This window comes from Tursiops truncatus, chromosome 4, assembly GCF_011762595.2.
Source record: "Tursiops truncatus isolate mTurTru1 chromosome 4, mTurTru1.mat.Y, whole genome shotgun sequence".
Classification (NCBI taxonomy): Eukaryota; Metazoa; Chordata; class Mammalia; order Artiodactyla; family Delphinidae; genus Tursiops; species Tursiops truncatus.
Window position 1 is genome coordinate 13,675,411 of NC_047037.1, and position 21,007 is coordinate 13,696,417.

General features: G+C 40.1%; 1 protein-coding gene across 7 annotated transcripts in view; it reads right to left on the reverse strand.

Moving 5' to 3' along the window:
- The window catches only part of MME (membrane metalloendopeptidase), a 90,370-nt gene extending 71,501 nt beyond the window's left edge, over positions 1-18,869 (reverse strand). For 3 of the 7 annotated variants that reach the window (XM_073803693.1, XM_033855296.2, XM_019934134.3), the window contains exons 1-3: positions 18,752-18,869; positions 13,630-13,799; positions 12,862-12,897 (exon numbers count right to left, since the gene is read on the reverse strand). In XM_073803693.1, coding sequence (XP_073659794.1) covers positions 12,862-12,897; positions 13,630-13,789 — 196 coding nt within the window. In that variant the 5' untranslated portion in view covers positions 13,790-13,799; positions 18,752-18,869. Of the gene's footprint in view, positions 1-12,861; positions 12,898-13,629; positions 13,800-14,493; positions 14,518-17,996; positions 18,397-18,482; positions 18,622-18,751 lie in introns of those variants that run through there. The other 4 variants (XM_073803689.1, XM_073803690.1, XM_073803691.1 and 1 more) reach the window with 4 other exon arrangements.
- Between the last annotated feature and the right edge of the window lie 2,138 nt (positions 18,870-21,007).

Below are 21,007 nucleotides of genomic sequence, written 5' to 3' on the forward strand. Positions count from 1 at the left end.
AATTGTTAATACTTTGTTTCTTGGCTTCTAAGTTAGTGAAATCATTGATTGCTATATACATGTGTTCAGGGATAATGAATTCATTTTGGCTTCAGACTGGCAGAGGTATCAGAAACATCCTAATTTCACTCAATTAATTTCATTATACCAGAAGATTAAGCCCCTAGATTTTACAAAAACTTTCTTTCCTGGAAGTATTTTTAAATAACTACTAGATCCTCAAGCACATCTTATTATAAGTCTTTAATGATTTGGGAGTTCTTTCAATAAGAATTTCTTTGAAGTTCAAGAAAGCCTTGATTAACAAAGGGAACTACTTAAAAGATATGGCCTAAGCCATCTTCACCATTTTATAGTTGGCTTGCTTGTTTTTGCTTTAAGCATCAAGCACAAAGGAACAGATGCACTGCTGGCTACTGGTTACCTGCTAATTGATTTCAGTTTGACTTCCTAATCCTTTAGTCTGTGCTGTGGACCAAACCTCTCTTTATTAGTTTCAAGCTAAGGTACCTACTGTCAGACTTCTCTGGATTGAAAAGTATCTGAAATGTGATAGTTCCGTTTGGACTTTTTTGTTTCTTTTAATTTTGAAGGGAGATGGTGCCTCTGAAAAATGTTTAAACAAACATTTTGTTTTGAGATAAGAACTCACTGATTCACTTTGAGTTTTTATCTAAGCTGGTGAAAAAACAAATAAAAATGAATTCATGAGTAATTCGAATTCCATCAAACGGAGTTCCCGCACAACATGCCAGACAGGCAGCCCTCCAGTGTGTCCTTTTACCGGCTGCTGTTGATCCACTGGAGTGACATTATCACATATGACAACAAAGAAGTCGAAAACCCTACCCCGTGTGGACTAATTTCTAGATCGGGTGGCATATCCTATGATTCTAGAATCTGACTCTTGTCAGCAAACACTTCCCTCCATTCAGAAGGGTATCTCCTACAATCCTACCTCTAGAGAATGAAAGAAAGGGCTTTGGGTTGTATGAGGAAACAGGATTAGAAGAGCATTTCTAGAGTCATCTTGGGCAAGAAGGCATGATTTATTAAGCCCTGAGCCTACTCACGGATACTCCCTTCAGCTCTCTGATTTAAGGGAAACCCTCTCCCTTGAAGCTCTCTCTCCCTCAGCACTCTGCACACTGAAAAACAAAACCAGTCTTCTTCTATCACTCTATGCAGCCTCCAAATCATTCCTCTCCACTGTGTTTATTTAGGATTCTGCCAGCTGACCAGCCCCACCCACCTCATCTACTTTATCTCTGTCATCCACTAACTTCCTAGACATTCATCTTTGTTTATTAAAGACTCAACACCTCGCTCTGTCTTCCCTTCCACAAATGTTCTACCATCTTCCCAAGTAACATCAGGGACTATGTGGACAATCTCTGCTACTCTCTGGCTTAAGAATTTCTTAACCTTAGAAACTCTCATGACCTTCACCTCCATTCCACATCTGTACCTGCATTTTCATGGTCCTAATGTTGTTAACACCAAGAAATATTCAACTTGAGTAACCTACACTTTGGCCTTCCCATCCTTAGAAGTTTTTTCATTTCTTTATTCCCTCTGCACCTGCTCTTCTACTTTCCTGAGAATTCTCACTTCATGCTCACTCTGTTCTTCCTTTGCCTTTCTTTCACCTTCTATCCAGCCTACATCCTGTGGTGTCATCATTTAAACCATCAACTCAGCAAAGTATTTCATTCCCTCGCCCCTGCACATGAGCCTACCCTGAATCTTCCCAGCTGCCTACCTTTTCCCTTCCAACTCTAGGCTAAGATATTTAAGAATGTTTTTTACAGATTTATTGATTGACTTCTTTATTGCAAGCTCCTTATGAGCAGGGACTTTGTGTTGTTCACTTCTGCATCTGCAGCAACTAGAACAGTACTCCATAAATATCTGTGGAAGATATTACCTGTGATGCTGGGAAAACCCCATAACTTCCTGGTTTAATGCCATTTCAAATTATGGCCTTCAGCTTCAACAGGGCCATCAATTCTGTGCACAGCCTTTCTACGTGGTCCTGCTTAGCCTTCCCTTCCACTCCATACACTGGCCCTTTCCAGCCTTCAATACCCTTACTTCCTCTTACACAGAGAAAACTGAAGTAACTGGATGAGCCACATGGCTTCCCATCCTTCTCAGCCTCTAACCGTACTTGCATGCACACTATCATCGCTGCTTTCCCCCTGGTAAGAGAGGAAGAGGGGGTCCTCCTCTGTTTAAGAGGGGTCCTGCCATCTTTTCTCTGGATATATCCTCTCTTACATCCCCAGGAACAAGATCCATCAACTTTCCCATCTTCAATGGAATCTTCAACCTCTTCCTTTCTGCCTTCATTTCTTGTCCTACTCAACCTCTCAGCTGCATTTAACTCCAGTGATCAGACTCTGATTTTGAACATACTCTCTAACTTTTGCTTCAGTGATTTTACACTTTACTGATTTTCCTTGTACCTCCCTGGCTCTTCCTCTTCAGTTTCTTTGAAAACATCTCCATTCCTTCCTGGGAAATCTCAACCACCTCTCCCCTATGCTGATGACTGCTGAATCCTTATCTCCAACCTAGACTTCCCTGAACTACGCCACACAGAAGACTCACCAGTATCCCAAATCTACACTGTCTCAAAGGGAACTTTTTGCTGCATGGGCCCCAGCCTATTATCCAACCAGCTCTTCCTCTGTGTTCCCTGGCTCAGTGACTGGCAACACTTACCACCTAGTTTCTCACGCCAGAAACTTGAGTTACATTTCACTCCTTTTTCACAACCTCACATATTTACATAAACACTATGCCTTATAAATTCTACCTCCTAAATATTTCTCAAATCCATCTATTCTTTCCACCCTGTTACCATCAAATCCAGGCAACCCTTAGCTCTCATCCAGATTAAGTGCGCAGTAGCCCAATTCCTTGCCCAGAGTCATTCTTTAGGTACAGTCAGTGACCCTTCTCAACAATTCGGATCAAGTCATGTTTCACTGAAAACCCTTCCTTCTATAACTTCCCATTGCTATTAGGAAGGCTCAAACACTTTACCACAGACTACAAGATTCAGTTTCTGCCTATCTCTTGTGCCAGCACTCAAACACCCTTCTCACCCCCACTCTCACATCCACATTCATGCCCACTGTGACTCAGCCCTATAGCCATTCTTCCAGTTCTTTAACCTTGCTAAGCTCTCCCTCATACCCGGGACCTGGAAATAGTATTCCCTTGTGTGGGTAAATCTTTGTCTCCGCTTCACCAAGTCTGTGCTAGCCAGCAGGCAAGCTTGAATATGTTCCACTTCTGCTTAAAATCCTTTAGATGCTCCCCATAACATATTTATTCATTTCTATAGACTTGAAGAGGAATTATAACCCAGTGCATTTCACATTACACGCCAGCCATCATGAACCACTTGCAGATCCTACACTCACCCAGCCTTTGCATGCATCTTGCATCCAGCCTGTGCACATGCTGCCCTCTGCTCCACTGGCCTGGCAACCTCTGAGTGGCCTTCTGAACTAGCAGATGACATTTCCTCTTGCGAATGCTTTCCTGGCCCTGTTAGTTACAATCACTCTAGCTGCCAGTCTATAATGACTGATGTGGTTTAGGCGCCCTGTTCTCAGAATGACTGTAGCACTGCTTCTCTCTGCCTTAGCACTTACCCAAACCGTATGGTAATTTTGTTTATTGGTCTGTCATGCTGACCAGACTGTCACTTTCCTGACGACAGGGTTTATCTTAGTTCACACTCCCAGTGTCTAGAAAAGTGCTCAACATTTAGAAGGTGCACAATTAATGATTTTGAGAAATATAAAAAAATGAATGAATAGATGAATGGATGAGGAAAGACATTGTTCTGAAGTCTCTATGAAAACATCTGTGCCCGCATTCTACTGGGGAAATTCAGGGGGACAGTCCAGGTTCAGCTTCTCCATTATTAGTAGAAAAACAGGCCTAGTGACCCTCTGCTCTGACTTAGTTTTTACTGAGCGGCACAGTCTGAAATCGCACCCGTTAAAGCAACCAGTTGGTTAACATATACCGTCTTTTAAAAATGCAAATGTCCAGGGAATTCCTACATTTCTTAATGTCAATTTATTTACTTAAATTCCTTTCCCCCAACACTTATCAGAGACCACTCCGCTGAAGGAATTGGAACTCTGTGTGTCAGAGAGGAGGGAGGTCTGGCATGGGTATATTCGAAAAGTTTCCCCAATTATCCTAATAAGCAGCCACAGTTGAGAATCACTAGTCTTCAGCGCTTTTCAAACTTTACTGTGCACTCTCCTCTCCTGGGGACTTTACTAAAAATGCAGCTGCAGATTCAATAGGTCTGAGGTGGGGCCTGAGAATTTGCATTTTTGCAAGTTCCCAGCTGATGCTGATGGTACCGTGGACCACGCTTTGAATAACAAGAATCTAGTTATTCTCCTCTTACCACAGGCCTCTGGCTTATTTACTTTGAGGGGTTAATCACTGGGGAGGGAAGGGCTAACAGTGAATGTCTGCAAGGGTGAGCACAGAATAGCTACATGTTCAAATCAAGTTGTGCTTGACTGGCTTTACAGAAAACAAACAAAAAAAAGCATTTTGCTTTACAGGAAACATGGATCCAAGTGCCCATTTCTGATTGTGTTCATTTCACAGTTCATTCACAGGCTGAACTGTCACTCCCTGTGCTAACATAGAGCACAGTAGTCAAGGAAAATGTTAATAAGAGATGACATTTTTACCCGAGACTATCTAAAATGTACTTTCTCTCTCTCTCTCCCTCCCTCCACCCCCTACCCTCTCTCTATTTTTGGCTACACCTTCCACTTAAAAAATATATTGACTGCTTTCTTTTGATTCTCACTAAATAGCTTTTTTCCCCCTCAATAAATAGCTTTAAGTAGCGCATCTGTTACTTTCATGAAAGAACACATTAAATGGGATATATCTGTGCATTATACCTGTGGTGCATCTCCTTGAAGGATGCATAACATGAAATAGGCTGTCATTAATCTTTGCTGTTTTCTCTGTAAAATAAGACACTTTTAATTTCAATTTTGTAGGTAAGGAAAATGAAACGCGGAGGGCTAAACTGACTTAATTAAGATCGCATACTAACAACACAGGATGTGGCCTGGACTTACATCTTAGTTCTACCATGTTGTTGGCTTAGTGGAAAAAGAAGCTGTAATCTTTCAAAAGATTGTGCCTTAATTATTCATAACACTTGCATCTCTTTGAAATAAAGTTTACTATTTAACAGCCTTGTTCCTGCACATATCTATTGTTGGAATTTATCTATATTCTAGTCATCTAATTATTAACCTACATTGTTCATAAAAGAATTCAAAGTGGCCTTACAGGGATACAGGAAATAAAATCAAATACATTAGCTGAGAAAGAAGGAGGAGGGCATGAATAATGCTAATGAATCAAATGTATACAAAGATTATAATTATAGGTTAAAAACAGATCTCTTGACACACTAGTAGTCAAGGTGAAAAGGGAAACACTTCATAGAACCCTTATAAAAGCCAACACATTTTCCCAGAAGTATGATTGTCACCAGTATCCACTTTGTGGTAGACTCAGTATTCCGCCTTTGATTGACAGATGACAGGTCCACCTGGCCCTACCATACCACATATATCTCTCACTTGCTCTGAAAGTGAAACTCCAGCACATGGAAACAATGCTTCCAATGTCTAATTCCGAAATAACTTCAACTTCCTAGTTGATTTACAATTTCCACAGACTTTTCATCAACATAACACTAATATGATGAAATAATAGGTACTCACTCAAACTGAGACGCTTAAGTTATTTAGTGATTTGGTAGGCACTGAAAACTACACAGAATCACTTTGAATTGTGGAAATAGGAATCAACGGACTCAATATTTAATTACAATAACAAGCATAAGATCAAAACAGAAGATAATTACTTACAAATGGACACTGGAGAGATGGGAAAAAAAGGGATAAGGGTGATTTTGTTGCTTTTTATCCGCATACCATAAGATTCACCCAATGACTTTTAATACACTTATACAGCTGTGCAGTGATCACCACAATCCAATTTAGAAAAATTCCATCACCCCAAAAGGTTTCCTTTTGCCCATTTGCAGGAATCCCTGCTCCACTCCCAGGCCCTAGGCAATAGCTATTCTACTTTCTGCCTCTACAATTTTGCCTTTTCTGTAAATTCATATAAATGAAATTATATAATATGCAGGTTTTATTATTGTCTGACTTATTTTACTTAGTATAACATTCTTGAGGTTCCTATTGTTGCATGTATCACAGTTTGCTCCTCTTTGCTGTTGTGTAGTATTCCCGTTTATACCCATACCATATTTTGTTTATTCACCTGTTGAGGGGTATTTGGGTTGTTTCCATGTTTTGGCTACTATGAATAACGCTGTAATTTAAAAATCACATGAAATGCTTTTGAGGACATGTATTTTCATTTTTCTTAGGTAAATACCTAGGAGTGAAATTGTTGGGTTTATGGAAAGTGTATGTTTAATTTTCCACATAAACTGCCAAATGTTTTCCAAAATGCTTTTTATATATCGCACTGGGATGGACTGAAATATTTTACGTTCCCACCAGCTATGTATGATAGTTCTAATCTCCACATCCTCACCAACACGTGGTATTGTCTATCTTTTTTATTATAGCCCTTCTAGTGGGTATGGGGTGAGGGTGTTTTGAACAAAGAGAATTTATTCCAGTTTTCAATCAGTCAGAAATCGGCTCAAAACAACCACCCCCCACCCCAGAATTTCCTTTTCTGAATGATCTCAGAGAACAAAATTTTTCAAGATTCAAGGGCTTGTGTAACTTTCCCCTTACAGTCTTTGTAACTCTTTATTTTTCAATTTCCCTTTAAAAATCTATCAATATTATTAACTGGAGCTTCATATTATATCAAAGGCTTATTGGGAAGCACCTTGCTACACCATGGATTTTGGTGAGCAGGACAAAGCAAGACCCTTCAACTGCAGAGGGGCCCTCCCATATTTCTCATTCTACAATGTTGAACATAAAGCTGGGGTCCTCACCCCACCCCCTGCAAGCTAGCGTTTATATCCACTCCTTTACTCACAGGTAATGTTCGCAGTTGTAAAATAAACCTTAAGATTCCAAATAAGCTTATCAGGCATTGCTAATTTTCTTTCCTTTTAACCACTTAGTCCAACTATACTATGTTTTCAATACCTTGACCTTGCACTAAAAAAAGATGGTGCACTACTGCTTAAAATCTACCCAGAAGGTTAAAAAAAAAAAAAAAAGTTACATATGTGTGTATTTATCACATCACATCACTGACTCCCTTTCTTGGAAAGGATGTGATTGACAGATGCTAATTTTGACTGGAGAATTTTTGAAGCAAGTATTGCTACACAATTGTCAGGAGAATGGTGTCAGGGAAGCCGCCCAAAGCAAATTGCCACATGCCACAGTTAAATTAACAAAGGTGTGCTTCAGCAGCCTTTCCACTAGGATGCCGGCTGCGTTACTGCCTGAAGGATTTTTTCAAGCTGAATTACATAATGAAATAGCCTCATCTCCCACTCTGAAAGGCTGTTACATGCCTAGCAGCCCTCAAGAGTCTGTCTGCGGTCTTTCCTGTACTCATCTAGTTGTGTCATTTTTCTTCGTGGAGGCTTCTGGGGTGTTAACAGGCAAGAAAGGAGGGACCATGGCCCACAGCAATGCAGAGATTCCTTGTTGCTGCCATGAAAAGGCCAGCTGGTAACAAGATACTTCACTTAGGGCACTACCAGGATCTGGTCCTTGAAGAAATGTTCAGATATTTGGAAGGTTCATTTACTTCAAGGGTTACAGCTCAAGCCACACAAAAGTGATTTTAAATCAGAATATGAATACATAATCTCACCAAGCTTAACATATCTTTCAAGTGAACAGAATGCCTCCTTTCCCTGTATTAATATTTAAATACTCATCCAAAGTTTGCTTGATGAGTAAAGAATTAAAGTAAAGGAAATGGATAGTTATGAGGGGTTTCATCCAGGTCCTGATGCTCCACAAACCTGTCCCTCAGGGCTGCCACAATTGTGCAGTGTACAACCTGCACAACTGTACAGATGGTCTTGCTCTCTCTTGAGAACTGTATGGCTCGTGTATCTTAACTTGGTTTCTCTATCCCCTGGAGAGTTTAGGACTACACTGCTAATGTTTGCTTCTTTAAACCCCTTAATTCCATGTTGTGTTTGATGTACTAAAATCACTGATGAAGCTGATCCGCTGTTCTCAGTAAAGTAGCTTGTTTCTTGGTCAAAGAAATATTCATTCTCCTCCTTCTTAGTCTGTATTTAATTATTTCAACTCTCTGAGAGTCATCTTATGTCCTTTAGTTCCAAGTTCTAGCATGAGCGGAGGCAATCTGTTCTCAAATACTGTACGTACAGGCATAGAGTATTAAAAGTTTGATAGACTCCTGGTCTCCTTTGAGGCAACAGGGAAAAGTGGTCATGAATACAGGTTCTGGAGTCAGGCTGCCTGGAGTGCAATCCTAGCTCAAGTTTGTTCATCTGTAAAAGGAATGTATAATGGTACCTACCTCACAAGGTCATTATGAGGATCCAATGTAAACTGCTTACAATAGTGTCAGACACATAAACATTCAGTAAGTGTTAGCTATTATTATTCTATTTTATCTTCTATTTTTACTTTATTATATTACATACCTCAATTTAGTAATAAAACACTAGTTTAGCAAGAAACACTGTGTGTGTGTTTTAACTCTTCAAAGACAGCCCCCAAATAAAAGAACTATGGAAGGGTGTATTATTAGTTCCCTATTGCTGCTACAACACATTGCCACAAATGCAGTGACTCAGAACAACGCGAATTTATTATCTTATGGCTCTAGGGGTCAACAGGGCTGCATTCCTTCTGGATGCTCTAGGGAAGAACCATCCCTTTCCCTTTCCAGCTTCTAGAGACTGCACACATTCCCTGGCTCATGGCTATATTACTCCAAACTTGGCTTCCTCTGCTTCTGTTGTTACATTTTTCTCTCTGATTCTGACCCTCCTGTTCCCTTCCCCTTATAAGAACCTTGTGATCACATAAGACCATCCCGATAATTCAGGATAATTTCCCCAATATCCTTAACTTAATAATCACCTTTGCAAAGTACCTTTGGCCTTATAAGGTAACATATTCATAAGATCCAGGGATAGGAAGTGGACATCTCTAGGGAGGCATTATTCTGTCTACCACAAAGGGAAAAGCATTAGATGATCTCTTGAGATTATTTAAGCCAGTGGTACCCAAGTGGAGATGATACTGCTGCCCCAAGGAGACATGTGGCAATGTCTGGAGATACTTTTTGGTTATCACAGCTGGGAGAAGGTGCTGATAGTCACCTAGTGGGTAGAGGCCAAGGGTGCTGTAAAACACCCTACCATGCACAGAACAGGCCCCTTCTCCATAACAAAGAATTATCCAGCCCAAAATGTTAACAGTGATGAAGCTGAGAAATTCTGATTTAAAGTATATGATTCCTTGAAATCTTAGTAAGGTTGCAATGCAATGGAAGCCAGTTTCAGGATTTAGATTTACACAGAGACGTTTGAGAAATCACATCCAAGCTCTATAATTCCATGTTTTTAACAATCTTATATAGTAAATAAGAGATGAATAGTATTACTCATACTTTAATAGTAGGGTTTTGAACACTGCCTTAACTTGTAATTTGTTAAGAAGTGTTTGTTTCATTTTAGGTCTGGTGTAATCTTTCAGAGGGATGCATTTCTTATACAGGCAAGTTAATTTAAAGTACGTCTTGTAAACAGCATTTTATGTATATTACAAATATTTAAATTTATAGAGGCTCAGATTTAAAGGACCCAACACCAAACAAATGTCAAGATGATCCAAAGCTTTCTGCAGTATTTTATTTTTGCCTTGGTGTGGCTTGACCTCCATGCCTTGACTTCAAAGGATCAAAGAGAGAAGTGCATTTGCCATGACTTTCCCTTCCATGAGGAGAAAGATTTCAGCTAAAACCAACTTTCACTTGAAATAAGCGCCTTGGGTATCAATACCTAACTTTTCTAATTCTCAACAATTTCTGTGCTCAGGTTTGAATTCTCCCAATCTTTTAAAGTAATCTATAGAATTGCTGGTAGGAGACTTTATATTTTTTTCAACATCTTTTATTCTGTCTTTCTTTTCTTTCCATCCACTCCACTCTTTCACTCTCTCCCTTTTTTTTCTGTCCTAGATTTCCCCTAGAGTTTTCTTAATCTGAAGCAACTTCTAAAAGCAATAGTTATGTTTTCTGTGGCAGAAAATATTTTCTAACCAGTAGAGGACTCTCTCTCTCTCTCTCTCTCTGTGTGTGTGTGTGTGTGTGTGTAGGGCGTAAAAACTTTATCCATAAGAGTGAGTTTCATCATTTTCCCCCCAGGGAGGAAGAGTAACTATGAATATGAAAGTATTCTAGCAGCTTGTGAACCAAAAGAGCAGAATGAAGAAAAACACACAGCTATTCAGCAACCTTGTTTACCACTGAAGCTACTTCTATTGTATACATTTCTCTGCCAAGGTATAGTTCTGTGCGGTGCTTTTTACATTTGGTATGATTTCTAAACTACAATTAAAGGATACAGTTTAAATACATTTTAATGAGTTAAGCCTTGCCAACCAGTATAAAAAAAAGCCAAAGCCATACCTCTAAACATTAAGTCACATGTAAGATTCCAGATTCCAAATGTCATATTGCTCCTTAGGTGGGTACCACTAAAGGAACCTGCTCAGATCTCTGGGGTACAATCACCTGTAGGATTTTACAAAGATATGCCTACCTAGTCAAAGGATCTAGTTTCTTCAAAAATAAAATCCAAGAAAAAAGAGTGAGAGGGAGAAAAATCTGAGAGAACCTACAGATTAAGAGACTTAATAGATGCATCAAGTATACTGAGGACTGAGACACTTAGAGATAATTAGAGGGCAACACATAAGTGGGAGTTACTCAAAACAGAATAGCATGAGCATATAATAGGGCAGCTGGTAGAGAGAAAGGAGAGAGAGGATTTAGGGAGAAGCAAATGGTAACTTTGACAACTTGGGCACATACCAACTCTGGCACAGAGACCCTGGACATCTCCCAGCCAAGGCACCTGTGCAGCCATTTCCCTGAGGAATAAAGAAACTTCTTTTGTTTCTGGGAAGGCCCTTGGATGGGAAAGTGCATGTTATTACACTGAGGAGCAAATGGCTGGTATCCCAATCAGGTCTCCCTCAAGCTACCCACATCATGTCCCAGAGTGTACATGTGGTCAGTGTACTTGAGATGCAGTGCGGGGGGGAAAAAAGGCAAAAAGCAATACAGAAAAACAAAGAGCACATACATACTAAGGACATTAGACTATAACCTAGAATCCCACAATATTTTCCCATTACTATTTTGCAAAGGTCAGTGAATAACAAAAACCCAGATAAGACAATCCAACAGAAAATGGTTAAAAATCATTTGGGACAGATTATTTCTTGGAAGAAATGTAGACATCAGAAAGGAAGTTTAGAATCTCTTGTCAAAGGGCATAAACACTGTGATCATATCCAAGGTGCTATGCCAGCTACCACCTTTCTTCTCCTTGTCAAAATGTTCTTTTTTTCACCACATTCTAATTGATGTGACTTCTATAGCTCCATACACTTCTCTGTTCCCTTCTCTGACTTTTCTTTTCCTTCTACTCTAATTCTTGATGTCCTCTTAAGTTCAGCTCTTACACTTCTACTTTTAGGAACTCAAATATTCCCAAGGCTTCAGCTATCACCCCTTGGCTGACAGATCCTAAATTCACTTGATCTCTACTTTCTTGCTGTCTATCACCACTTGGATGTTACCCCTGACTTAGACGCAATAGGTCTAAATCCACATTAATCACAACCTCCCTAAAACAAACTTACCTCGTAACTTTGCTATTTCAGTGTGAGCTGCCACGGTCTCCTGAGTCCCTTGAGGTTTCAAAGTTGGTGTCATTTTCAAAGTATTCATAGCCTTCATTTAGCAAGTCAGTGCTATTAAGCCATCCAATTGTTCCTCACATTGTCTCAGAGCTCTTTCATCCCACTGCAAGCAGCCCTCCTAAGCTCACACCTGGATTACAGAAGCAGCCCCTACCTGCCCTCCCTCCCTAGCTTTTCACTCAATCCACCCAGCCTAGCGTTCTCAGAATCATCTTCCAACTTTTACCTTAACGAGTGATCTGTTCAGGAAAATATCCTTTTCTCTTTTACTACAAAATCAAGGCTAAATATGAATTTTCAAACTCTCCATAACGTGTCCCTATCTATCATGCCTACATTTTCACTGCTTCTCTACACGATTTACTCCTGTTCTTTCTTCTAGTTTGGAATTCCCTCTTCTGTACCTCCACTTCCAAATCCTAGCCCTGCTTCAAGACCCCTCCCAAATTAACTTTTCCACCTTGCTTTACGGAACTATATGTCACTCCCTTTTTCATTCTTACCCCTCTAATGATCTGAATTGAGAAATTTAGCACTTAATGGTATGATGCGTGCCATTTCAAGTGCTGATTTTTTTTCTCCAATTACATGGCAAGCTCCATAAAGCTACAGATATAGTTCTCTATCTCTACCCTACCATATACTCTGGGGTTGAAAAGAGTGAATTCTTTTTTGGAATGAATAAATTAACAAATCTATTACTTAAGTATATTTTGATGTTCTTTGACTATTAATTAATGACCTATAACAAATAAAAATATACACAAAGCAAATATAGAGATCTATTAGCATTTGATTTTTAAATGTTATACATCAATTGTAAAACTATTAAATTTAAAAACTATCTTCTTACCTGATTGTATGCAGTCTGATGACTTGCAAATACCATCTAGAAAAAGGAGGATATATGCATAAATATTTGCAATACACATATTCTTTCTCCCTACCTTTTGTTCTTTTATAAACGGCCAATTAAATAATCAATTCCTTAAAGCAAGAACTAAAACCTAAGTATTATATATCATTGACAGTAGTTAGAAGAAAATATAGAGGAATAAAATAAGCAAATCCTAAATTTAAAATTTTTTAAATGAAGGAAAAAAATGTATTTCTTATATCATCCCTGACCACTAAGCCCTAGGTCTATTAAGTTGAAACATCAGTTGTTTTAGTCTGGTAATCATTTTTTTTTCCATTAATGAACCAACCTTTTCTAATCCTTATTGTGAAAAACTTCTAAGGCTCAAATTAGACCTCTTAAATTCTTGTAAAGCCGTTTCGAATTTCAATGACACAACAGAAGTTGACTAATTGAAGTTGGCTATAAAATTGTGAATACTTTCATCAAGTAAAATTATACATTAGAATCTTCATTAAAATACATACGAGTGCACGAAACATACTTGGCAATTAATAACTTACCTCAAGCATAAAACACATTGTACTTTAGTCAAAGTTAGGTGTTTTGGCATACTGATGTTACATTTTATAAATGAATCTTTATATCACCATCTTTAAGTGTCTCTTTCCTTAACACATTGTTTAATAGATGGGAAAAACCTAAGATGAAGGTTTCACTGTCTTCTGCATGTTTGTGGGCACAGGTGTGTGAGTAACTCACCATCATAGGTTGCATAGAGAGCTATCATTGTCACTGCAATGACGGCAAGCAGCAGGACAAGGACGGAGAGACTGATCTCCAGTGGGGTCCATCGCTGTTTCTTCTTTGGCTTTGGAGTGCTGATATCAGTTATATCCATCTGACTTTCTGATCTGCCCATTACCTAAAGTCTGGAAAAAAAAAAAAACACGTTAAAAAGTTTTTTTCAAACTAATCATAATAAATTAATCAATAGATAAAAAGAAGAGATCTATATACAATTTTCTAAATGCTTAATGTGGCTGAATAAAGTAAAAGCTTAACTCATTTTAAATTAGAAATAAAAGTTTTTTTGCTGAAAGTCAAAATTTTGATTCTGAAAGCAAAGAGTCTATAGTCACATAAGTTAGACAGATTCTGGTCACAATCTTTTGGATTTTTTTGACATATCACTGAAGATCCAAGCAAAATCAGACAAGGAGACTCAGTTAAATACTCACGGACGATTCCTTCAGCAGTTCATAAGCAAATAACTTCTGTACCATCATTAAGGAAAGTTTTAAACTCACCCTTCTGAACTTTGTACAACATCAAAGGTGAATTTTATAGCTTGCTCCACTGACTTCCTTTATAAGCTTAGAAATCAATGACTAATACTTCGAGGTTTTGACTAAGCAATAATTTTAAATATGAATACAGATAAAAACAAAAAGGAACAAACACTTGTAGTATTTTTTTTCATCTTAAAAACATCTTTAATTTTACAGTTCAAAATTACAACAACTGCTAATATGGGTATCTATTAACTGTTTAGACAACATTTTGAAAATGGTCACTCACTGGACCAAAAGTCATGGTTTACAATCTGGGATGAAAGATACTAACCGTAAGTACTGTTTCTTTGTGCAACTGAAGAAGAAAAAAATATGATTAAAAAAATTCAACCTTGCAGGTCAGGATAACAATTAAGATACTTAACTTGTTCTTAAATTAATAATATTAATACTTCTGCTAATTATAGCTGATACTTATTGAGTACTTCCCATGTGCCACTCACAGTTCTTGGTGCTTTGCATGTACTACTTCACTGAATCTTTGTAAGGCGGATTTGAATATTCCAGTTCTATACCTTAGGATAGTGGGGCACAGAAAAGCCAGGTAACTTGCCCAAAGCTACACAAGTAAGAACACATTTACAATGAACACATTTCAAAGAATACAATTACAAAGAACACATTCTGAAAGAAAATTGCATCATCATACAATGATAGCTACTTTAAACCTTATTGCAGAAGTCTAGGGGGTAAAATTAAGGGGATATTAGCCTAAATATTAGATTTCATTATATTTCTTTTAGAGGCCTAGTGACTCTTTATCAGCTATTCACCAAAGCTTAGAACACACAAGTTCAATTTTTCTGCCTGACTGTAGAAAAGAGCATTGTAAACTAACAGATTAGCTGTGTATAGCCTGATGCAAATTAAGCATATAATTTAGTTCCTAGATGAAGTGACTGCTCAGAGATGCTCTCATAGTTAGAAATCTTTGTTGAATACACATAATTTTCTGAGAGTGTGTTTTGCGGAAACTGAGGCACAGGATAAAGTAGAAACGGATTCTACGTTTGAAGTATGGCCTGGGTGATCAGGCCATCAGTTATCAGCAGATAACTAGGAATTTAATTTCCCCAGTGAGTTATTAATAAGTGAGTCACAGGTGGACTTTAAAGTTCTGGATACAAAGTCTTAAGCATGCTGTCCCTGGGATTACATGAGGCTATAACCAAGGACAGACTATCAAATAAAAATATTTTATTAGACCATGAAAACCATGTCTGCTCAATAAAAGTGGAATGTAGTGTACCTGAATGTTAAAATGTCTTAATGGTTATATGACTCATGTTGGCTTAGTCTCACAGCCTCTTTCTTGGGTTATGATATGGAATTGCATTGATAGTAGCCCTTGGATTTTTAATAGGGGAGGTGGGTGGGGAAAGAAAAGATGGAAACATACTTAACGCTTGGACACCATACAGAGAGGTAAACAATAAAGAATAATTTTCCCGCTTCTCCCAGATGAATTCAAGACTGACTTCAAGAGCACCTGAATATTAATCGCATTTGCTTGAGTATTTCCATTTCCTGAGTATTTCTCCCCCTGCTCTGATAATATTTCAGAAAACAATCTAGAGAAACGTTCTCCTGATATATTATAATATGACCCACTTCTCTTTTTAGTTCTTTCTTAGAAAAAACAATTAGTTTCTCTAGTAAAATCTAGGGCCAGGAACCAGGGCAGCCATGGGTTAAATTGAAGCTGCTCATTTGCGCCACCAGGTTTTCACCATGCAGGAAAACTAGTAGGCAGTTATGTCTTTCTCCCTTCTGGGTTACTTTTCCCGGGCGTCTACTTCTTACCCTTGAGACTGGGGTACTGAGGCAGCTGGGCTCTTAATGGTTCCGCACCTTAGCAGAAATTGTTACAGGGGAAAATAAAGGCAGTGACTGAAGCTGTTTAGTCCTTATACCTGAATCAAAATAATATCATCTTTGAATCACTTGCAAACTCTCCATCTGCCCCTCCTATAAACATCCTGTAAATTTTCAGTCTTTTGCTCCTAAGAAGCACTTTTCAACAGCACTGACCAAAGCAGAAATGAGGCAAGTTTAACCTCCTAATTAACTTTGTCATTCATTTCCAGTAATTCCAATTGATTCACTATTTTCTTTTAAGAAAATAGGGGTCAGAATCTTGAACCTCAGGAAAAAACATATCACCATCCCTCAGATACCTGGATGTCCAATGCAACCACACCCAACCCCATTTTAGAGAGGGGGAAAAGGAGGCAATTATACAAAAGAATACAAAAATTATAAAGTCGATACTTGTAGTCCCATATAAAGCAGGATATCCCCAAACATACCTACATCCTTAAAGTATTCCACCTCAATTGGAGATATGTTGGAAAGTTCAAGCCAAAAAGTAGACACTTCCGCAAGAGAGGATAGAGGATTAGGACATCTACCCTAACGAGAATACTGCAAACTTCAGCTTGACAACATCTCCAAAAGAATAAAAGATTATTTTGCCTAAATAGAAACTGAGTTTCAAAGCAATATACAGCAGCAATTTTTATACCAGTTGAGTGTACACATTACTTTATCACATCATCAAATCAAAGAACCCAGAGGATAACTGGCTTGTTGAAAAGTATAAACCAAAGCAATGTTCATCTTCACAACACATTAGTACATTAACATTTCTGCAAGTCTCTGAGGTTACACTATGCAATTACAGTTTGTATTACGGAAACTGAGGCACAGGAAGCAAGAGAAACAGGTTCCACCTATAATGGAGTATAATCTACAAAAATACTGAATCAGTATGCTATACACCTTAAACTAACACAATATTGTAAATCAACTGTACTTCAATTCAAAAAATACAGAGAGAAACAGGTTCCATATTTAGACGATAGCTGCAGATTTGAGGAGGCACATATGGTAGAGGAATCACCTCCTTGTTTCCCCGGACAAGGGAAACTTGTAGGTGTTTCCTGGATCTGATAATACGGAGTTCTGAACGCAAAGCCCCAAACATATTACTCCCATGTGCAGTGTTGCTATACAACAAAAGACACAGCATGGAGTCCAAGATTAAGTGCTGGAACCCAGCAATAATGCCAGCTAGATGCCTTCATAGTCGGTGTGCAGACTAGTAGCTTCCAAATGCTGACACTGCATATCGAGGTACTTCTTTTCAGTTTAATAAAATTACCATTTGCATCGTATATGGAGGAGGAGTAAACTTGACCAAGAGGCTAAAGAGAACAATTTGGGACTTCCGTGGTGGTGCAGCGGTTAAAAATCCACCTGCCAATGCAGGGGACAGGGTTTCAAGCCCTGGTCTGGGAAGATTCCACATGCCGCGAAGCAACTAAGCCAGTCCTGTACAACTACTGAGCCTGCGCTCTAGAGCCCGCAAGCCACAACTACTGAGCCCGCGAGCCTGTGCTCCACAACAAGAGAAAGCCTGCGCGCAGCAAAGAAGACCCAACTCAGACAAAAATAAATAAATTTATTGGAAAATAAATAAATAAAGAGAACACTTCAGTTGCAATTACTCTTTTGTTCAAATACTACAAATAGGTTAAGACAGATTAAGGAAACTTTCATCTGCAAAAGAACTCCCACCACCACTCCCACCAACCAACCCTCGAGATTTAAGCACTCTCTCAGCATAAATTATGTAAGAGGAAACTAAGGTTTAAAGCAAGATGAAGAAGCAGGATAATGAAAAGATCTTCAGGGTAGGGAAAGTAAAAATAGGCAAGTGAGTTACAAATGAGAAGAAAATCTGACAGAAACCAAAATGAAAACAAACCTTACTTTAAAATACAAACAAAAAACAAAAACAAACAGTGTCTTTACAGCGGAATGGCAAATTCCCAGCCCCCAAATCAGCCAGCCTGCAATTTCGTAGCGCTGATCTCAGTAACCGGACGTAACTCTCCCAGGCAGAGGCTGCAGGAAGCTATGGAAATGAATCTGAAGAGTCGACCTGACATCACTTGCAGAGCCCTCGTCCAGGTCACCCTCTCTAACCCCAGTCCCTCACTCTTCAAGTCTCAGTTGCAGCTTCTTCCCAGGGCACGCCTCCCTCGCCCACAGCCGCGGGGTCCCGGGCGCTCTGATCTCGCCGGACCTGAGCCACGGACCCTGCTCCGTGCGCCTTCCACGCAGGCGCTCCGCGCGGCCGCCGCTCCCCTCCGGCTCCCGTCCCAACGGCTCCCACCGCCCCCGAGGGAAATCTCGCGCCCTTTGGACCCATCTCCCCCCAGCTCCCAGGTGCCAGCTCGCTTTCTCGGGACTCACCCATGGGATTCGGGAGAAGTTGGAGGCTGCTGAGCAGACACATCCCGACCAATGAGCGCACTGGGTCTGCGGGCGGCGGGGAGCGCCGCAGAGCGCTGGTCGGTCGGTGCGTCCGCCCAGGCGCGTCCCGAGCAGCGCGGGCTCCTGGCGGCGGGCGGCGGCGCCGAGCCCAGGCCGGACTCCAGGGAGGTTCCGGGCCCGCCTCGGCCCGGGCCCGGGGGCGACGGGGAACCCGGACATCTCTCGGACCCGCACCCGGAGAGACTCACCTTGGTCTCTCAGCAGATCCCGCGCCGGGAGTCGGGCGGCTTCTCCCGCCTGCGCTGGGTCCAGCTTCGCCACTTGCACATCTCCGCGCCCCGCGCGTCTCGGCGCTCTCACCCCCCCACCCCCACCCCGCCTCGCCACTGCAGGACCAGCGAGAGGAGCAGTTCCCTGGGTGACCTGAAGGTTTCCTCTAGGTCTCCCAAATCCTGTCACATCCTGTGAGGGGGCCAGGGGTGGGGGTGTGAGAAAGCCCCCACCCCCACGCCCGCCCCCCCCTCACCCTTCGCCAAAGGGCTTTGCCAAACATTCTTGGAATTGCTTAGCTTCGGGGCTTTCAAGAAAATACACTGCCTCTTCGAGATTCTGTAGTGCTGATAAGGGTTCTATTTCTCTCTCTAATGGACCTGAGACAAAAACATTTCTCACACTCTTCCTTCTCCACTTCCTCGCTCCTTTTCCTCCCTTCAGCGAAGCTTCTTCCTTTCTCAGTTTTTCTTTATTTTTTTTCTCTCCTTGCTTTCTGTTTTTTTTTCTTTCATTCTTTTCTTGCGCTCCCTCCCTCCTTTTTTCCTTCTCTCCTTCCTTTCCTTTTCCCCCTCCCTTTTGCTTACCCTCTCTTCTCTTTCTTCCCTTCCTTTTTCTTGGTGATGTCCAGAGCTACATTCTGTACTGAAACTCTCCAATCCCATCTTCTGACTCTAGGGAATCGTGTAACGTGCGTACCCGAGGGGCTGGAATGGGGAGTGAGAAAGTCAGAGAAAAATAAGCTCAAGTGTGTCTGCTCTACCTACTAAAATTTAGCTATAATGTGTCTGCTGGACCCTTGTCATTTTGATGCAGTCAAGCAGCACACCATTTTCATGTATGATATGTGATTCCTTTTCAAGGGCGTAAAAAACAAGAAAATACTTTTTGCACAAAGGCGATTCCTTTATAAAAGCTGTTTTTAGCAGCTATAAACTCAGAAGAACTAAAGCTCTCCTAATTTTTTCTTTTTTTGCTTCCATGATTTTTGGTTCAATGAATCAATGCCAAGTATATAAGTAGCTTTAACATTGATCCCCTTTTCCTTATATATTTGCAAACACACACACACACACACACACACACACACACACACACACACACACACACACACACACACACACCCTGGGGAATTAATAGGGAAATACAGGTGGGTTTTCCTGAACATGCAGTTGCTATTTTTAACATCAAAATGATGCAGTGCTTGAGAGATGTCCCTTTGCACTGACAAATTTTGCATCCTTTTTATAGTAGAGAAAGTTGAAAAGCAAGGAGAAAAAGTGGTACTTGCTAATGAAAGGGTAAAGGGAATACAGTGGAGAGACATTAAGAAAAAGTTAAAACAATCATTAAATAATTAGATTAATATAGCAAAATCAAAAATGAAACAGGAGGGAAGGGGGCAGGGCACAACCTTTAAAAGAATGACATAGCCACAGTACATGACAACTAGTGAGAACCAACTGGATCCAAGATGGCAGAAGATTTGACTTTCAGTAGACCTTGAGCCTCATCATATGTTCATTGTAATACGTTAGCATAAGCTAAATGACACACCCACCAGTGCCATGACAGTTTTGAGGTCAACCATAGCCCAATTCCTGGAAATCCCCGCCCCTTCCCCAAAATAGTTGGAATAATCCTCTCATTAGCCTATGAAATTATCCAGCCCATTAAAAACTAACCACCCCATATTTCAAGGCCTCTTGCTTCTTGCCTTCCTAGATGGCCCACACTCTGTCTGTGGAGTGTGTTTCCCCCAAGGCTTCTCGCCTTCTGAGATGGCCCATGTTCTGTCTGTGGTGTCTCTAAATAAATCCACTTTTTACCTATCACTTTGTCTCTGAATTCTTTCACGAGGAGGAAAGGACCTTAAATTCACCGGCAGCAAAAGTACTCTCCTCATATCTTTATTCTTTACTCTTTCTTGGTGCATGGTGCAGACACTACTTAATCCTTACAGTATGGATGTAACTACCCCACAAAGAAGCATAAGGAGCTCTTCTAAGTTCAAACTGCCAGGAATTTGAATCCAGTTCATTCTGACTCAAATGCTGAGATACTGTTATCCTCCCTTTATAGAAAATACTGAAGCATAGAAAGGTGATTTACTCAAATTCAATCTGTGAGAAATCTAGCTTTTCTAACACTCCAGTACTTAATTTTTATTACTTTTCAGCTATATCATCAACATGTTATTTCAAACTTACATAATTAACAATAAATTAAAATGA